At 30.4% G+C, this 19,349-nt stretch overlaps 1 protein-coding gene across 1 annotated transcript; it reads left to right on the top strand.

Moving 5' to 3' along the window:
• The first annotated feature begins 505 nt into the window (after positions 1-505).
• Positions 506-4,901, top strand: LOC124356221 (peritrophin-1-like). The gene is made up of 3 exons (XM_046807405.1): positions 506-637; positions 3,513-3,695; positions 4,641-4,901. Exons 1-3 carry the CDS (start codon positions 599-601, stop codon positions 4,701-4,703), a joined length of 285 nt encoding a protein of 94 aa, XP_046663361.1. The 5' UTR covers positions 506-598; the 3' UTR covers positions 4,704-4,901.
• The last annotated feature ends 14,448 nt before the right edge of the window (positions 4,902-19,349 follow it).

The raw sequence follows: 19,349 nt of genomic DNA, 5'->3' as shown, positions 1-19,349 counted from the left end.
TACATTGTAACTTATTTAGAAATAAAAGTAACTGCTATGAAACACAGTAGTGTTGTTTAATTTTTCGTCATATTAAGAAAATATATTAATTTATTTATGAATGTCTATCTATCTTCCAGTCTTTTTCATTCATGTTCGTTTTTATGAACCTGCATGTAAGTGATGACATTTATATTTTGTCATGACTGTTCTTGACACTGTAAACAAAACATGTATCTAAGAAAATTGTTGCCTTTGTTACAAAACTAAAGTTTTACAAATTATTTGTACAAATTAGTAAACAAAACCATTACGTGACCTCAAAAAATACATTTGAAGCAGCATAAATTCATGTAGAATCAACTAATTTTTTAATTCATTGAAGTCGATTTAAACATTAGAGTAATCCACATTTTTAGTTTTTCAACGATCATTAAACGATAAATCAACCGTGGTACCATTTTCTTTTGCGGCGACACGACTTTTCCTCGCGCTATTAACTATTTTATTTATAGTGACAAGGTTATCATGATTACGCAGACGGTTCTAAACACAGAACGACACCACTGTTACAGCTAGTTGCGAAGTGTATGGTATTGTGTTGTGTGACGGCACCGAAATGGTGTTCTTCTTTCAGCTTCTGTTCTCCACAATATCTGTGAGTAGTGGACTATACAATAAGATTCATGTCGGTTTTAATATGATAGTAATATATGGCACTGTTTTATCTCAAATCGTATTTATTTAGGACACGATAGGTCTTTCTTTACATTTTGTCGTTGTTCGTCTAACTGAGAGAGACTGGATACATATTATATACATTCCTCCTGGACTAAGAAAGAATCCTATCAGATCAAAATGTCAAAAGCCAGTCCTCCGTATGTCCTTCTGTCCCCCTGTATGATAATTCTTGTTGGAAAGGACCTAGAGACTTGGACCTTGATAAGAAAGTTTATTTAGTCTAAGAGCTGAGATCCAATTTATTTTCTAGAAATAAGGTAGCTATGATGGGAAGGGTCGATTCTATTGAATTTTGAGTTTACGAGATCGAGTTCACCTTCCTTTCACTGCAGCGTATGGTGTCTGACGTTGTCTCAGACTTGACTCCTGGAATATAATAATAATATTTTTTTATTTTTCACCATATGGAGTCTGGTTCGTCTCAAAATTTAATTGTTCAAACGTGCTTAGAGATTGTGTTTGTCACATCGTAGTGCATTCAGTTATGTACTTGATGATACAATGAGGCTACCACTTCACCTATTTATAGGTGTCTCTGATGTTGAAACGGTGTAAATGTTTCATGTTTTTTGCTTCTTCGTCGTCGACTTTCTTTGGATCTCTTTAGACGAACATGATTCCAGGAGTCAAGTCTGAGACAGCGTCAGATACCAGACGCTGCAATAAAAGGAATGTGAACTGGAGCTAATCTCAAAATTAAATTATATTTCTAATCACATAATCTAGTTTTCCTTGAAATTGATAGACACATTTTCTCTAAGAAATAGAAACATCGTCACCCGTGCTAGACTTGGTGGAGGTAGAAATGGAAATGCATCAAAATGGATATACATTATAAACAACATTGTATTCTCAGACTATCGTTTTTTTTATTTTTACACAGTTAAAACTTACCTTCAGAAACTTAACCAAAAATTAAATCAACGTCAGCTATAACAATATATAGACCCTTTAGAGCGGCTTTAAGCTTCATATTTAGTTCTCTGAGAGGCATATAAGCATTATTTACTTGTCTTATGATCGGTTTTATGTGTGTCAAACTAGAAAATTATAATATTAAAACATAACTTTTAATATTTTTAACCATGTTGATACTGTACTAACTAACGTTGGTGACGAATAATTTACTTCTTATAGAGAATATATGTATCGATTTAAAGAAAACCAAGTTTGTTTGATTATACAATGCAAATCGTCTATCGCCTCAAAGTTTGCAAGGTAGTGGCCTATTTTGAGATTAAAGGTAAAATATCAACCTGCCCGTTAGTAAGTTCGTCCTTTTATATTTATTGTATTTTTTATTGTATATTCTGGTTCTTCTTTGGCCTTTATAATACATTTTGCAGAATAGGAATAGGTCTTGACGTTTTGATTTAGGAAAGATTATCTCTGTTAATATTGCTGCCAACAATATAATCATTATATATTGATCTCTGGTCTAGTTAATACTATTAACTATGATATCATTCAGGAGAAAATGAACGATTTTTAATTACTGTTATTAGAGTTTTTATGGAGAGAAAATACTTGTATTCAATATATTCTATATGATCTAAAACATGTCTTCACCTACATCTACAGAGCACATGGTCTTTACGATTAATTTTACATCAATATAATATAATACAAAATTTTACGTCTTGACAATGCTATTTTCTCCAATAACATAGTCTTCGTAGCTGTATACAAATGAATCTAGTACTGGAGCCACCTTTTTATTGAAAAAACTAAAGATTTTGATTTATTTATGGATCATCATTTTTGAGCCTTTAAACGTCCATTTGAATTGCAAGCGACTCCCTCAAACATGAAAGTACGTTACCAATAACATCTTTTTTATTTTTAACGGGTTTTTGTATGTAGATTCGTAACTTTAAATTTATAACCGCTTCGCAACTGAAATCTTTCTTCATAAGACAGTTCAAAAAAATGAATTGAATTATTTTATTTCCGTAAAATGTACAATATTTCATATATATATGTATATATATATATATGAGTGTTAAATATTTTATATATATATATATATATATATATATATATATATATATATATATATATATATATATATATATATATATATTTAACAAGATTTATTTCAATAACCTCCAAAAAATAGTACATGAGTGTTATGAATCATCATGCTGAAAAATAATTCCAAATTCGAAAGTGGTGACCCAATAAAAAAACATTTAAAAAAAGATTTAATACACACATAAAGAAACTATATACCTGATGTAATCATGGTCTACATAAATATATTAGTAACGCAATCTAGTTATAAACTGCGATTTACAAACCCAAGGAAAAAAACAATAAGTTATATACTCCCTCCCTCCACCAACTTTAGGAACGCAGCGGACAGGAAAGGACTTCAGCTCTCCTTTATATCCTTAAAATGAAAGAGTGTATCAGCACATATGCATAAAATATCTATAATATCTATAATTTTACAGCATAGAATTTATTATCTCAGTTAATTATGTGTAAACTAACAAAATTGTGCAAATATTAAGTTTATCTTTTTATTTGGTTCAGTGTGTGTACGTAAAATAATTTTTTATCAATAAATGTACCATAGTACTTATTTTATATCAAAATTTTGAGTATTTTTTAAATGTTCAAGACATAATTTAACTATAAAATAATATAATTGTTAAGGTATACAGATTATTAAAGTGATATTTTAGTTTCAACGTACCGTTGTCCAATATTGTAGGGGTTATTTTAACACATTGAATTGAACGAGTTAAAACTGTAACTAACAATTTAACTAAATGAGTAATGTTCAGATGATTACGACCATATTGTCAGCTAAGGAATGCATGGATGGCCAGTTCTCTCCTGACCCAACCGACTGTGCCAGATACTACGAGTGCAACCACGGAAAGCTGATTCTGCGGGACTGCGGTCCAGGAACATACTGGAACCCTGCCTACAACGTGTGTGACTGGCCTTATAATGTCGACTGTAAAGTAAGTTCGTGTTGTATAGAAATAAGGGAACATTTTACGTAAACGTTAAATTTCCCCTACAGAAATTTTTGAAATAATTTTATTTCTGACTCAGGCCTTTTATTTAATTTATTCTGCTTGTAATTACACAATTATAGCAATATACTACTTTCAATCGTGAGAAAATTTAATATTTTTAAATGTTTGTTAGTCATAAACTTATAGAAAACCTATATGATAACCTAAATAATTACTTTTAGGTAGTAAGTCAACTAATGATACAATTCTTTCTGAGAAACTAATACAATAATGTATAACATAATATAGTGCACATATTATTGCGTGGATATTTCAAAACTAATAATTTCTTCCTACAGTATTCTACAAAGCACTATAATTTATCATATTTTGGACATAGCTAATAATTTATATCGCTTTACAGGTCTCACGGTTAATCGCGTTAATAAATTAGAATAATTGACGTTGTAGTGAAATGTAGTATGCAACTTAACAACGACTTAATAACTAGTTTATTAATGGAACAAACTATCAATTCATTCACAATTCCTTAGGTCCTTGTTCCAAATTTTCAAATATTCTTTATAGGAAGCAAATTTTTAGCTCATCAATAGTACTACTATGTATATTACACTATTAGTATTATATTTTGGTATAGTATTATTGATTTTAGTATAGTATTATATACTTGATATTATAATAACATAATTATTAGTAGACTACATGGTCTAAGAGATCCAAGTAGTAATAAATCAAAGCTACTGAGCCATTATTGAGGTTCGAAACATAATAGCTGCTTATAAGAAAATCTTTGAATATAAAAATAATTTTAAACGATTCATACAATTAAAAACTACCCTATTTGTGTAACGTCTCTTCTAATTTATTAAATATAAATGTCACCTAATGTTATATATATCTAAAACATGTTACATTTGCTCTTTCCAGCCTTGGTCTTCAGACAGCACGGAATCTGGACCACCACACGTTGAGTTTGATAAACACTGGTAGTTCGTCATTTCTACAGAGGAATATTCGACCGTTATCAACCGAATATACTATTCATTAAGTATTTATATGCAGATAAAAGTTAATATGAAAGAAATACTTCACTACAATTTTGTTTGTATTGAGCATCACTTTCTTCTATATTTACATAAAATGTTGTACGCAATTCAACAATCAGATACATTTATATATGTTTTTTTTAATTAATTTTATTCCATTACATCCCAACATCAAATATGAGTTTTAATAGAACCGAAATCCCTATCTTTCAGTGATGGTTGACGTAATGGAAATAAGTTTTAATTTTAATATTTCGGTGAATAATGCTTACTAGTATAAACCAATAATAAATACAATCGATAAAACACACTGAACTACTGTATCAATGAATAAATACAGTTAAATTTTCACTTTTATGTGTATATAACTAAAACGATTTTACCTAGAAATAATAATTAGTATGTTACATTCTTGTAATAGTGACAATGTTTTTATTTCTACAATTTACAATTCCATCACAGATACCATTTTACATAATACCTATTTGCGTACATTGAACACAACAAATCTATATATTTTGAACTCGATTATTGTGTACATTATCTATTCCATATTATGTATACATTCATAATAAATGTTTAACTATATATTAAAATATTAAACATGATAGCTTATACATTTATGAAAAAAATAACAATTGATTTGGAAATAATTATATATAATAATTATTGTTTGACTTTTAGGACATACAAATCAGTATAGAGTCCTAAATATAGGACACATTAAAACAGTTTGTGTTCTGTATCTTTTATGTTAGAAGCAGTTTAAATTGGCCCCGGTGTTTCCTTAATAGATCAATGATAAGGTAGAAAACGGTGTTGGTTTCCGAATAAACTTAACTTGTCACATGTTAAAATATCACGGAAAGCTATTTTTTTTACATACATATGTTTATTTTGTCTACCAATCACTAGATATTATTTTGTATCAGTTTTACTACACAATAGTGATGGATGTAATTTTAAATACTGCTGCATTAGTAGTCCCTCAGATTTATTATATATCAGAATTTTTTTATGGAAGTATGAACGTAGTAGACAATACAAGAACATTTAACTTCGTGCTAGTTTTTTTACTATTTATAATATAGCTGAAAGCTTTAACTGTTGAGTGATGAATTTAATGCAGTGTTGTAATTATTTTGTCCATAAAACGTGTTGAATAAAATTAGCTTATGAAATAAAATGGATTGTGTCAAAATACTTTTCGTTGTAAGTATAATAAATATTTTTCCCTGGGACAGAGTAAAGTCGAAATAATTACCATCTCATACTCATTCTGGGGTTTAACCAAAGTAAACTATGTGCATAGTTTCATATTCATGAGACATTTGTTGTTTCAAAAAAGTTATTCAAGGTTATTTAAACAAGTTTTAAAAGAAATGTTTACAAAAATAACTTCCCGCTTTGATGGGTTAAGTTTAACTGCAGTATAAGATTTGAATAGAAGTCGTAGAATTATTTGGCAATGACTAATAATATATATAAGTAAAGAGATTAACGGCTTTTAAATAGCACTGCATGTATATTTTTAATTAAAAACAGTTACAATAATAATAATTAAAAATAAATAATTTTAGTTATTTTACTAACAGTTTTCCCCTCAGTCCCGGCGCATATGAGCCATACTTATAATGTAAAGTTATTAATGATGTAATTATGTTTTCTCAATAATCCCACCAACAATCCCCACCATTTCCTAAAAAGGGGACAGGAGCTCCTCATAGTAAGACATGAATTCCATTCCCTGAAAGATTAATGGCAATGTGTAAGTAAGTTTGTATAATCTATTAAACACCCTTGTTTGTGTTGCATTTTTTAGTGGCCACATAGGGGCCTAAATAACAAAATACTAAAAAAACTATTACTTTGAACAAAGGAGTTACTAAACTTACAGATCTTAAAGCAGTCTCTAATATGGTTACAAAATATTGGAGATTATATTTTTTTTATGTGGTTAAGGATTTTGAACCTGGAAGCACTTTATGCAATATGAATGTTAACTTAAACGTCATTCATTTGAGCACCAACTATTAAAAGTAAATGCAAATTTCAGATTAAAATGTGTAAATTCAGACGAGGAGGAAAATATGTTTTATACTCTAATTAATACGCTTAGTGTAGTCGTCCTAACGACCAGAAAATTCTTAAATTGTATTAAATTAGAATTTTGGTGTGATTATCAATACAAATTATCGAAATGAAACTCCACTTTTTTATTGAAAGATTTGAAATGTTTAATTTATTCAATACAATTAGTACATTAATTTCAACTTACAAAACGATTATTATTGAAAGAGGATTCAAAAGCTAATGGATTGATGCCGTTATTTTGTTATACGATTATAATTAATTGTAACTTTGACTGCAATGTCGTAGCACTAAACTTCTGTATAATTTGAATGGTACAAGGCAAGATGTAAGTGTTCAATTCAGATGTAAATTGTTGTGTAATTGAATTCTTATGTCAGATCCGCTGCCGGTACACAATACTCACTTCTACGAGCTGTGGTTAACACCCCTGAATATTGCCACAGTGACAGTGACAGTGCAGATGTCGTACCGCATAAAGTTCTGTAAACTATCTTAGGATAATATCTTTGATTTTGTTGGTTAAATAATACAAAATTACATTACAAAAATTCCTTTCGAATGATTTTTTATGTTAGTATAATAGCAAATGAAAAGCTATCTAATATAAATAAAACGCTCAAATCTATCTACAATATTTATTACAAATTACTACGTTAATAAAACAATTTTGGGATTTAAAGATAAAAAAATTATGCTTTTATTTATTGTTTCGGAAAAATATATACTGTATTATCAAAAATTTTGTGATTGTATGCTAAACTATCGTATTTAATACCGCGCAATTTGATTAGAAACTCTAAATAGTCATAGTTCATTTTGAGTTACAGAAATACATTTATAATAGACCTATAGTTAAATTGAAAGTAAATAAAAATGCCATTTACTGGTATAACTGAATAACAAAACAGCTTCGTATGTAAGAGGGGATATTTGAAAACTATTTATTACTAGCAGTTTCCTGCGCCTCTGCTCACAATTTGTACGGTGTATGATTAATTCTGGTTTGAGTGAATTATATTTCGAAAGCCAATCCACGATCAAGAAAATCAGTTAAGAATTATATATTTAAGGTTATTGTAATTTACTCCGATCTTAGTACTTTAGGTTCCATATTTTACTTTGCCTTTTTAAATAAAATATACATAAAAACACGCGTCTTTGAAGCCTACGCCTGTCAAAAGACAACTAAGATTGGTTTCATAGCATTCTTTAAATGTGTAATGAAATAATCATCTTTGATACCTCCATTACAATATTGGCCAAGTACTGCATACTTATTCCTAAAATGTACATTTAAAAGTTTTTTTTTTACTGAAACTTTTAATTATTTTATCTAGGATATATTCTTACTCTGTTCTCAACAGTGGTTGCAGATAAGTTAATATAACACGAATTGTTACTACCAAGCTTACTATATGCATTCAAATTACAAACATAAACCAATTGAAAATAGTGGTTAAATTAATTAAACTTATGATCGTTGTGTCATAAAACTTTGTTTTAACAGGTAATTATAATAAACAGTTTTTTCATTTAATGAAATACGTTTGCCGTAATCGAAATTTAGAAAACAATCTGGGATTTTTTCTAAACTTTAAAGATCAGTTAGGCGTAGACCGGAGGGGTTTTAGAAATACGAATAGGCTTACATATTAACCAGAGAACCTAACTATGTTCATGTAAAATTTCACTTATAGTTGAATAGATTCCGTGTAGATTTTGTAGTAAACAAAAAAGCTCATTCTCAATGTTTAATATTAGTTAGCATATATATACTGTATACTATTTATTTGCACTTATACATTTCTACGGACATCTTTAGTGTGTATACGTGATATTTGTAGGTATGTAATGGATTAAATTAATTAAATATGTAAAGTACTAAATAGTTATGTTAATTCAACAAACGTTGTATAATGCTCTTGGGATGCTTCTGACACCTCGACACTATATTGTTTCGCCTCACCGTGCAAATTAGATATAAAAGTCCAATTTGTCAAAACTTCATTACGACCTTTCTTACAGCTATGAAATATTACCCACTATCTCCCAGTTAGGCTCGTATATTACTTTTGTCTCTTTTTCTAGTCCCAAGCATAAAAAACAATCGTTACTCTTCTCAGAAACAAATAGAAAGTTAAATTACTAGGTAGATTCGTTTGCCTTGAATAAGCGATAGTGTTAAATGTTATTTATTGAACATAACTGTTTAGAGGCAAACTTAATACTGCAATAATCAAATGATAATTCAATTAAACTGTAATTGATAGTAGTTACTCTAGCAGTGCTATACAAGATATTCTACAATGATAAAGTTATCACTGTAGAGAAGATATTGAAATAGTGAAATAATAGTCTGTATTTGCGTCTACATTAAAATATGTATAAGCAAAAACATGGGAATATCAAGGTAGATCGGATTCAATAACTGAAAAATTGCGAGGCAATCCTCCATGTAATTTGGATTTGGCTGATTTCTGCTGCAAGGTATTTAGAACACATTCATATGTGTATATATATATATATGTGTGTTACTGCTGCACTGACACTGTATTTGCTGAGACTTCTGTGTAAAATATATCCTCTAGGTTGACGTATTAAGGAAAATTCATGCTTTTAATCATTTAGAAATAACAGCTAATGAGGATAAGCAATAAACTAAATATTATTTATAATACAGCGTGTATCAAAATGAATGACCTGATTTTAAAACTCAATATCTATTGCTAAAAATGTACTACAAAAATAATATTTATTGCAAAATACTCGCAAAATCTTAAAGTTTTAGGTATGTTATTACAAATGTTCTATATGTCCACCAGCAGCAGCACGAACAATATCCAGATGATAGCTAAATTCCTCATAAACCTTACACAACGTATCTGCGTTCACAGACCTTATTGCGACAGTTATTCTGTTCTTTAGTTCTTCGATGTCATGAGTTAGAGGGGGAACAAACACTTTTTCCTTCACATATCCCCACACAAAAAAGTCGCATGGGGTCAAGTCTGGTGATCTTGGAGGCCAAGAATGAAGGGCATTGTCTCGAGGTCCCGTGCGCCCTATCCAGCGGTGGGGCAGAGTGTTGTTGAGAAGCTGCCGAACATTGTTGTATCAGTGAGGCTGAGCTCCATCCTGTTGGAAAATGAAACTAAAACTTTAAGATTTTGTGAGTATTTTGCAATAAATATTATTTTTGCAGTACATTTTTAGCAATAGATATTGAGTTTTAAAGTCAGGTCATTCATTTTGATATAATATTTAGTTTTATGAGACTCATACCAACATCCTTCGCTCAATAAAACTAGGCTATAAAATGCCAAATGAACTAAACAGAGTAGAGTTAGAATCCAATTGATTTAGATTAATTTAAAAAAATTTGTCCTGTTTACTAGTTCAAAAACTAGTTTACTAACTGTTGAAAAGCTTATCACGGGTGTACACAGTATCTCGAGAACTATTACTAATATTAATTATTGGCACTATTATTAATTATTATTATTAATGAACTATTATTAATAAGCATCATAGCATTCTATGATGGTGGATGTAGTTCCATGGGATTTGCAGAGCTTTAATTAACTAGCTAAGCTCAGCCAATTATGTATACATTATACATACCTGTAATAAGTGATAAGTATGTTTTACAATAATATAGCATCAATCTCGAAGTGCATGTTAGTCCAACATTTAATTAAACGAGTTAACAATTATCATTTTATTTATGTAAAATAACCAAAACGTCGTACCCAATAGCATAAAGCTATTTTAAGGTAGGAAAGTAATGTATAGCTAATTTTGATAACTGTTGTTTTATTGCTTGAAAGGCTTCTGGCAGAAGTGACAAAACTCACAACAACATCATCTGATGTAAGGCGAAGTACCTTCAGGGAATCCTTCCACAGTAAATTGTTTTCTTTGAAAAGACTCCTCTAAATAAGGAGGTGTGTTTATTTCTGAGTATTCTCGAGCTTGTAAACAACTTGATGGATGGATTCAAGTGACAATGTGCAATTTTTATAGGATTCAATTAATCTAAAACATAATTTTTTTTAATATTCAGAGTCTACTGAGATAAAACACGGATTATGTTTATTGAGATAAAATCTAAAACAGCTTTTTAGTTCAAGGTAATTATATCAATATTATTAGAATAATAATACAAGCTAGGATAGGTCTGTTTTTGTATTTAATTTACTTGAATACCCTTGGAAAGATAGTCAATGAATTAAATTCTGTAAGAACTAGAGATGTGCCAAATCATTCCACACGCTGTACCGTTCTCCACAGCATCTTGCAAACAATATAACAAAACACCACATTTATTTTGTTACATTTCGTTACATCACGTACATCGGATTTGTTAATTTGCAAGCCGAATGTTTTGTCCATTAGACATACATTAACTGAATTCGTAAAACAGAGAAGGAAGTACATAAGTAGAATAAGACAAACGTTGCTATTTTTACTATTTGTATTAAAAAAACCAAACAATAAAAATTTTGATATATCAGCATATAAACAATAACACAATACGTCTGTACTGTATATACAGTATAACAACATCCTGTATCAGTTCTCCATGTGCGTAATAGCTTACGTGAGTCACGGATGTAAATATAACCAGCAGCCTTTCGTTTCCTTGGAGTAAACAGCTAAATATATGAAGTAATATATTGTAAATCAAGTGTGCTTGTAATAAAAAAAGGTCCTTACTGCTTAAGAACATGAAATGTGTGTTGTGTGCCCTACAGAAATTCAATGTTGTGTTTTAGTTATATCATAAGCTTATAAACCTACATAGTAAGATACAAATGAAGTTTACTAAGGAATCGTGTACACAACATATCTAGTAACTTCTATGTACGATTGTCGACATTTTCAGCATTCTGCAGTACTTTGTTCCAAGTTTATGAATTAATTTCATCGATTTTGACGAGTACGTTTTCGCTCATTTGCATTGTAATGAGGTTTTTTCTTGCACTTAGGACAAGAATATAACGCTATTCCTCGTTGCATTTAGCCCAAAATATAATCTTTGCGCTGTTTACAGGTGACAGGATATTTAGGATAGGTAATGTTCGGTTTAGTGGTTACTTCCGGTCGAGATCTCATGAAGAGGGATAACGGCCACCATCACAGTCATTGCCACCTTGAAAGAATGGAAGTTAGCTCCTTTTAAACCTATTTGATTCGAAGCAAGTATGGGAGGCAGTGGGAGATATGTTTCCTGATATTTAATAACCTTCCGTCTTCTTCAGGTGCCAAAAAAAAAAAAAAAAAACAGTATCATCAATAGCAATTAAAGCAAAGACAGATTTATTTGAACAAACCGTATTCAGACTTCAGAACAGAACACAAATATAATGATTTATACCTAAAGAATAGGATAAAATATAATCCATAAAACGTAGTAAAACTTATTAATGGAAATGACAACGAGTATTTTCATTATGACGTTGAAGCCGGAGCTCAGTTTGGTAAGCAATTTTATTTTTGTCTATTTATTTTTTCCCACGTCTCGGGGCCCACGTCCTTTGATCAGTTCCGGTGGTGGAGTCCACTTCCGTCCAGAAGTATTGATTTACTCTTGCCTGGTTGGACCTGATTGGTTGAGGTCAGCCTGGTTGAGCCTCTGAAGCTAGTTTACCGAAACCAGCTTGTTCCACCGGCACCGAGCACCGGCTACTGTTCGGAGCGGGTCAGGACGAACGTGATCGGAGAAGCGTACTGTGTGCGGGCTGGCTGGTGCGAGGTAGAGGATTGTGGGGGGGCTAGTTGACTGTCTGTTCACTGCTCGACTCGTTTTCCACATGGCGTGTGCCCCTGAATTTCTACTACTTTTCGGTTCAAGTAATTGTCTTGTTTTTTCACGGGTCTCCTTTCAAAGTTAATTAGATTTTTGTCGGTTATTCTCATCGACTGCCCAATCGCCAGAACACCCATATTATCGTAGTTTATAGTTATAAGTAGTTTATATATTATTTTTGTAACTTGTGTTTCCTCGGTGTACGTTGTTTCGGTGTCGCAAAGTGTTGTCGAATTCCTTGTCTATCGTACGTTTTCTAAATTTTGTTTAATTTTTAAATAACTATGCCGAGTTAAGTTTTTTTATTTTTTTGCTCTAGTGGGCTTTCTAAAGTTGGGGAGGTCTGATCCGTTCGGCGAAACATGATTTATTCCGTGTACACGGTACTTTGTCTTTTTTTAGTGTAAAAGCAAGACGGTACTAAGATCTATTGCAAGAATTTTTTTTTGTAACCTCGTGTATTGTGTTGTCGTGCAAAATTGGGATTGGGTTGGCAACATTTCCATGAATTTCGATTTTAATTATATTAAATTATTGCCGTTTTATAGGTAGACGTGAACCGTGATTAGAATTTAATTATGTGTTTATTTTGGGAAAATAATGTATTGTTATTTGTTTGTAAATTATATAATTATTATTAAGGCCTACCTTACAATTAATATTTAAATAATAGAATGTTAAGATTATTTATAAATAGTTTAAATAGATATGATTATAAATCCGAGCGAATTAATAGTTATAAGTAAATGTTTAGTCACGCTTGAATCATTTGAGTAATGGGCTGTTCTAGGTAGTATGCGACGCGCCTTAATAAGTAAATGTTTATATATTTTGGATTGAAAATTTGTTTTTTGTTAATATAAAAATTTAAAAATATTTTATATATAATATCTTATGAGGACAAACATAATATTTAAAAGATTTTATTATATTTCTTTCTCGGGTTATTACTAATACTTTTTTTTTCCTAAATATCAGATAGCTGGTTATGTTGGGATTCCCTATAGGGGAGACCCTTCGTAGAGTGCCGTCAACGGGAATGGTGCGGCGAGTCCTGCCCAATGGTAATCCATACTGAATACCAAAAAAAAAATATGGTAATGCCCGCGCCCTGCCATGTGGGGGGGGGGGGGGGTGGGGGGGGGGGGGGGTGGGGGGGGGGGGGGGTGGGGGGGGGGGGGGGTGGGGGGGGGGGGGGGTGGGGGGGGGGGGGGGTGGATATAAAATTTTCCAAAATGAATTTTATTTTTTAGGTTTATACGTCAAGGAAAATCATCAGATCGCTGAATACACGTTTCGAAAATACGTTTTAAACAGTATAATTATGTGGATAGTAATTTTGAACAAAATGTTTCTACGATATATAACTTAATACATACAAAATTGTATAATGGGATACCTTTGGAACCCAAATATTCATTTTAGAGAATTATATTGCTGTCTATTAAGATAGGTCTTCACTAATTTAATTAGTCTCTTGGCAAATCAGTAACAAAGTCTTTTGTTACGATTATCACCTTCAATACTAGAAAAGGTACGTCTCAGTTTTTCATTCTATTTTAATATAAGTAAATCTAAGTTAAATGATGGTACATGTAACTCCTTGGGATATTTCTGTTTGCTATCGAACATTTTACATTGGTCTTATGGCAATGATAAAATCTGCATTCATTAAATTTAGAAACGAATTGTATACAATCATATTATATGTTAACATGCGATGTGTTTAACACTTGAAGAAGGCCAACTATCCCTCAACATACATCATCTTCTGGTACTTAATTATCTTCTGGTAATTTAGTTATTCGCCACAGCATTAAAAAATTAATAAAAACATGTTTATGTATCATGTATGAAGAAATCGCGAAAGTTACTTTCTTTCTTTTTTTCTTATCTTTTTTCTTTAAATTTTTCATGGAGAATCGAGAATTAAATGTGTTATATACTTAAAACTTAGAACTACAAATTAGAGCAGCCTGTTACACGATACGTTATTTGTATTACTGGTAAATTATTTCAGTTTTTCATGTTATTATGTTAAATCAAACAAATAAACTACATTAAAATATGCAATCTCTATTGTAAAGTAGTAAACTGTTGTCTTGGAGCTTCACGTATAATATGCACGGAATTCCCCGAGGTAACTGTGTGGGTCGAAAGAAGTTACGCAACAACTGCAACAACCTGGGGAGACATTATAAAGAATAGTAGGCTCATTTTTTATTCACTTACAACATCTTCAAGTAAGACGTGAATTATAAATATGTTTAAACTTTAAATTGTATTAATATGTTAATGTATTTATGTTTATTATAAACAATTAAGTATACTAAATATTTTATTTAGAGGGCTAGTAAAATGTAACTGAAATTAATACATGGGAACCCATACTGTATGTTAATGATGTATTTTTGTACTTACTAAGATGACTTTTAATTACTTACTACAAAACCATACTATTAAGTGTCATAACCTGCTATCATTACGCATATACAACAAATATATTTGGCACTTAGGGGAACTATTGTCATTTCATAAATTTTCCTTAATGATATCAACAGACAATACAATAATTCCTTTACGTTTTTTTTATTTGCTGTTCGAAAGATAAAATTTTTTTATAATTTTATAAATATTTATATACATCAACCATGTTTCTATGACTTATATTACAATTTATCAATTAATGAGCACAATAAATTACCTCAAGTTTCAAGCAATATGTATTGTTACTTATATTTATTAGACCTCTATATTTCCAGATTGTGGCTTTAAAAATCTATAAGAATATACAGTATTGTGTGAATTAATGTAAACAATCAGAATTAATTTCAAAATATGATTTTATAAGGGCAAAGCAACATTTAGGTACACTTACATGAGATTGTTACCAGTAATTAGTATGGTTCCAGGAATCTTCTTAGCATGGAATTGACATTTTGTTTTTGCAATTGTTTGTGATTCTTTCATCTATAAAATACTCCTGAATCACTGCTTCCACCAGTTTTTTTTGCCGTACAGCCCATTTTTTTTGCGGTCTAGCCTCACATATTGCCCACAAATTCTGTAAAAGTTTAAGATTAGGTGAATTCCCATGCCAATCCAGAAGGCATTTCCCACGCCATTATTATCCTTGAAGTATTTCGTCATAGTGTTTTATACGTGGCACGGAGCTGGGTCAATTGCAGTTCCTTCGCCCTGGACTCTGTCAAGCTCTATAGCTAAACGTTGCCCCCCCTTAAATAGGAATAAGAGTGCCTATTCCTGAGTATGAAAAACAGCACCCGGAAAACCTTGTTGTGGGATATTTAACTGCTTGGTTAAATGGCTAGCAGTCATTGATGCTATAGGTCAATACGTTTACATACATAATTTAGGAATAGTTACTCGTATATCTCGTGTAAAACAATTCTTTGTTTTTACAAGGAAATTCGTTTGCTAATAATTATTTTTTCTTTTAAGTTTTTCAAATTAAGGATTTTCGATATGTTTAAACTGTCAAAATTATTGACAGTTATTGATCCATTGGATTTGTAGAAATTAAATACATAAACTAACAATGTATTTTCAGTTTTACCTATAGAGATGTGACTTATAGGCACACGTGACATCTAATTTTCTTCTGATAAAGCCGGAAAGGGTGTTTTAAAATCTATCTAATAATTCTCAAAATAAATAATACTTCCTCTTTATAAATAGAATATTTCAATACAACGTTTTGTGAATAACGATGACATAAAGAAGTATTGCTTAGTTGATTCTATCATTGCAGTTACCATGTGGGCTGTAAGTGCTATATTTGAGGTAATCACTTCTATAAATCGCTATATCTATTAGAGCTCTGGAGTTAAGATCTTTGCAGCGTTCTGTACAGAAATATACACTGCTTCAATTATAGAGTTTATTTATGAATAATCTGTTCCGTGGGAGTATCTAAGCTGTTTATGTAAATCTATACTTAGAAATATTTTTATAAAAGGCTTAATTGAATTAATTTTTAACTTAATAATATTCATAGCTTCTTCAAGTGTGTATATCTTACTACTGCATGTGCCTCATGTAGCTTTGAACGCTTGTCGGTATTTTTAACCATAAATCTGTCACTGGTGATATATCAATTGATATCATAATATGGAATACAGAATTTTATAGTAACAGTAACTTTTTTTAATTATACAGGGTTTCAAAGAATACTGGCCTACTATTTATACAAGAGATGCAATGTATGAGCTAGCATAACCAAATGGAATAACCATTGAATAACAACTTGATATACTTGATCCTGTAACAGTGTAATGTGATTTCGAAAAGTTCAGGAATAAAACAAATGTCAAGTTAAAATCTTAATGCTTTTTAAGCCAACACTCTAAATATTGCTTTATGTCTTTATCCTTGTATGTTTCAAAATGTATACAAAATATAAGTTTTTCGTTTACATGTCGAAAATGTGGCTATTTTCGTTTGGTTCGGTTTGATTCGTCACTCTAAATAAATTATATCACACAAATTAGAATTATTATGATTTACAGGTACAGCCGTCTACTACAAATAAAAAACCATGGTCATAGTACAAATATAAAGTTATTTTAGAACTGAAATGCTTTAAATTCAGATTTTATCCATACGTACAACTATTTCAAAATGGAAGAAATCTTAGCAATTAGGGAATTCATAAAAAGTAATCTCAAATATTCTACATATCTATTTTTAAGTTGAAAAGAATACAATCATTAGCAAACAATTAAATTAATTTAAAAATATTATTGCAGAGCATTTGGAGATAATACATTTTGTTAAGGTCCGTTTCAATGATAAAGGAATGAACTCAGAGTATAAAACTATTCAAACAATATACAGTCTTATTTGTCCGTTTGAAAGTTTACCTTAGGGATTACCTGAGTGGTTACTGTTTACCACGGCCTCGAATGGCTACTCAGATGGAGTTGTTTTCTCTCCACTTCATTCCCTTGTTGATCATATATTAATAAATGAATTGAATATTATGTATTTCTCGTACAATCCTATTTGTTTTACTTGTATATTGAGCAAATGAAAAGTGAAAGTCAGTCCTATTTGAATCATTTATCGGACTATTAATGAATTAAATTTTAGCTAAAGGTATGTTTTAAAGTTGCATGGGATAGCTTTTACCCCACATGAAATCAACATACATGTAAATATACGAATTCCGACTACTTTCAAAAACATTTGTTTAACTCACCACAAGCTAAATTAAATTTTTAATAAAAATAGAAATATTATTGTCTATGGTATGTCATCATGTAATAATACATTCCAAAAGATACATATTAATGTATCTAAAAACTTTTATTTCATTAATGTTTATATTATAGTTTATTGGAAATCTTTATATTCTCTTGATAAATTATGCTCTTTGGCTTATTGCACTTAACCCATATGTCTGAATGCGTTTTAATTGTCTAAAAGCTATCCATACACAGATATAAAAACCACTTGGAGAATAAGATGGTTAATCTATATTACTGACAATTGGGAAACACTGATCACCAAGAAACTGGATAAAAATGGACTAAGCGAACATTTCCTGAAAATTATTAATATCGCAAAAATTGTTCAGGTTCTGAGAAGTATATATAATGTTTGCCAAAATCCAGTGGCAATACGTTTACAGTTGATAATTTTAATCCTTGCAATAAAATATCGGCTCACTTATGTTTATCGTTTATAAGCTGTCTTATCGTTTAAAAACATATCATATAGTTAGAATTGGTATATGGATTATGGTGAATCTAAGCAAAATTATTAGGATTTCAATTAAACTTACTGGAATGTACTCGTATTTCAACAGTCATCAAACTATATGAAAATCTTATAAAAATTGTTTAATATCTTTTAAAATTCGTTATTATAATGAACTCAACATGATAAAAAACCAACAGAATGATTCACAGCTAAATCTTTGAAGATTAAAAGTATTTAAGTGACGTTTAATCCATTTTACCTTTTCTTTCATAAGTTATAGAAGAATTTGTGGATATTGAGCGTCTAATTGTGAACGGATATTAGCACTAAAATTTATTTGATTTTTGTAAGCCATCTTTAAAACAAGGGACATACGGAAATATACGTTTTATATTCAAATTCAATAGAGATCCTCGAATTCTCAGAATTGCTTAAACTTACTTGCGCTACCCAAAAAATCTCTGAATGACATTCCTCCACAAGAATTCTTCATAGTAACAGGAAAGAAATGTTCCGTTGGTGATGTTTGATGCATTCCGGAAGAAACTGTCAAAATTTTCCTGAGGATTCCTTGTGAAATTAAATACAGTACCTATGATATTGTAGTTAATGTAAAGAAAACTGCTAAAATAAATGGTTAAAACCACATTTAAAAGTGATATGTAGAATATCTTAGGATTTGCCTAATATGGAACTAATTATATTAACATTTCACACTGCGGAACGATTACACAGGACAGATATTCAGATTTAAACTGAAATAGTTTTATACAATTAATTGTCTTTAATATGTTATGCAGAATACATTATTTTATAAAGCTTAAAAATACTTAAATTTCCTGTATTTTTATTTTTTAAACGTTTCAATGTTGTTCTATCCTTCTGCACGTGATTGTAGTTATATACTGGAAATTGCACCATATAATGACTATTTTCTCATTAAACACCAGTTAAAAATAAGCA

This window comes from Homalodisca vitripennis, chromosome 2 (assembly GCF_021130785.1).
Source record: "Homalodisca vitripennis isolate AUS2020 chromosome 2, UT_GWSS_2.1, whole genome shotgun sequence".
Classification (NCBI taxonomy): domain Eukaryota; kingdom Metazoa; phylum Arthropoda; class Insecta; order Hemiptera; family Cicadellidae; genus Homalodisca; species Homalodisca vitripennis.
The sequence above is the reverse complement of the archived record's forward strand: the minus strand, read 5'-3'. Positions and strand labels throughout refer to the sequence as shown.

What these genes read in the sequence shown, in the direction of transcription:
- LOC124356221 (XM_046807405.1), top strand. Translation starts at nt 599, where the DNA reads ATGGTGTTCTTCTTTCAGCTTCTGTTCTCCACAATATCT. An exon ending in TTCTGTTCTCCACAATATCT is followed by an intron (nt 638 to 3,512) that starts GTGAGTAGTGGA and finishes AGTAATGTTCAG; the next exon opens with ATGATTACGACCATATTGTC. An exon ending in CTTATAATGTCGACTGTAAA is followed by an intron (nt 3,696 to 4,640) that starts GTAAGTTCGTGT and finishes TGCTCTTTCCAG; the next exon opens with CCTTGGTCTTCAGACAGCAC.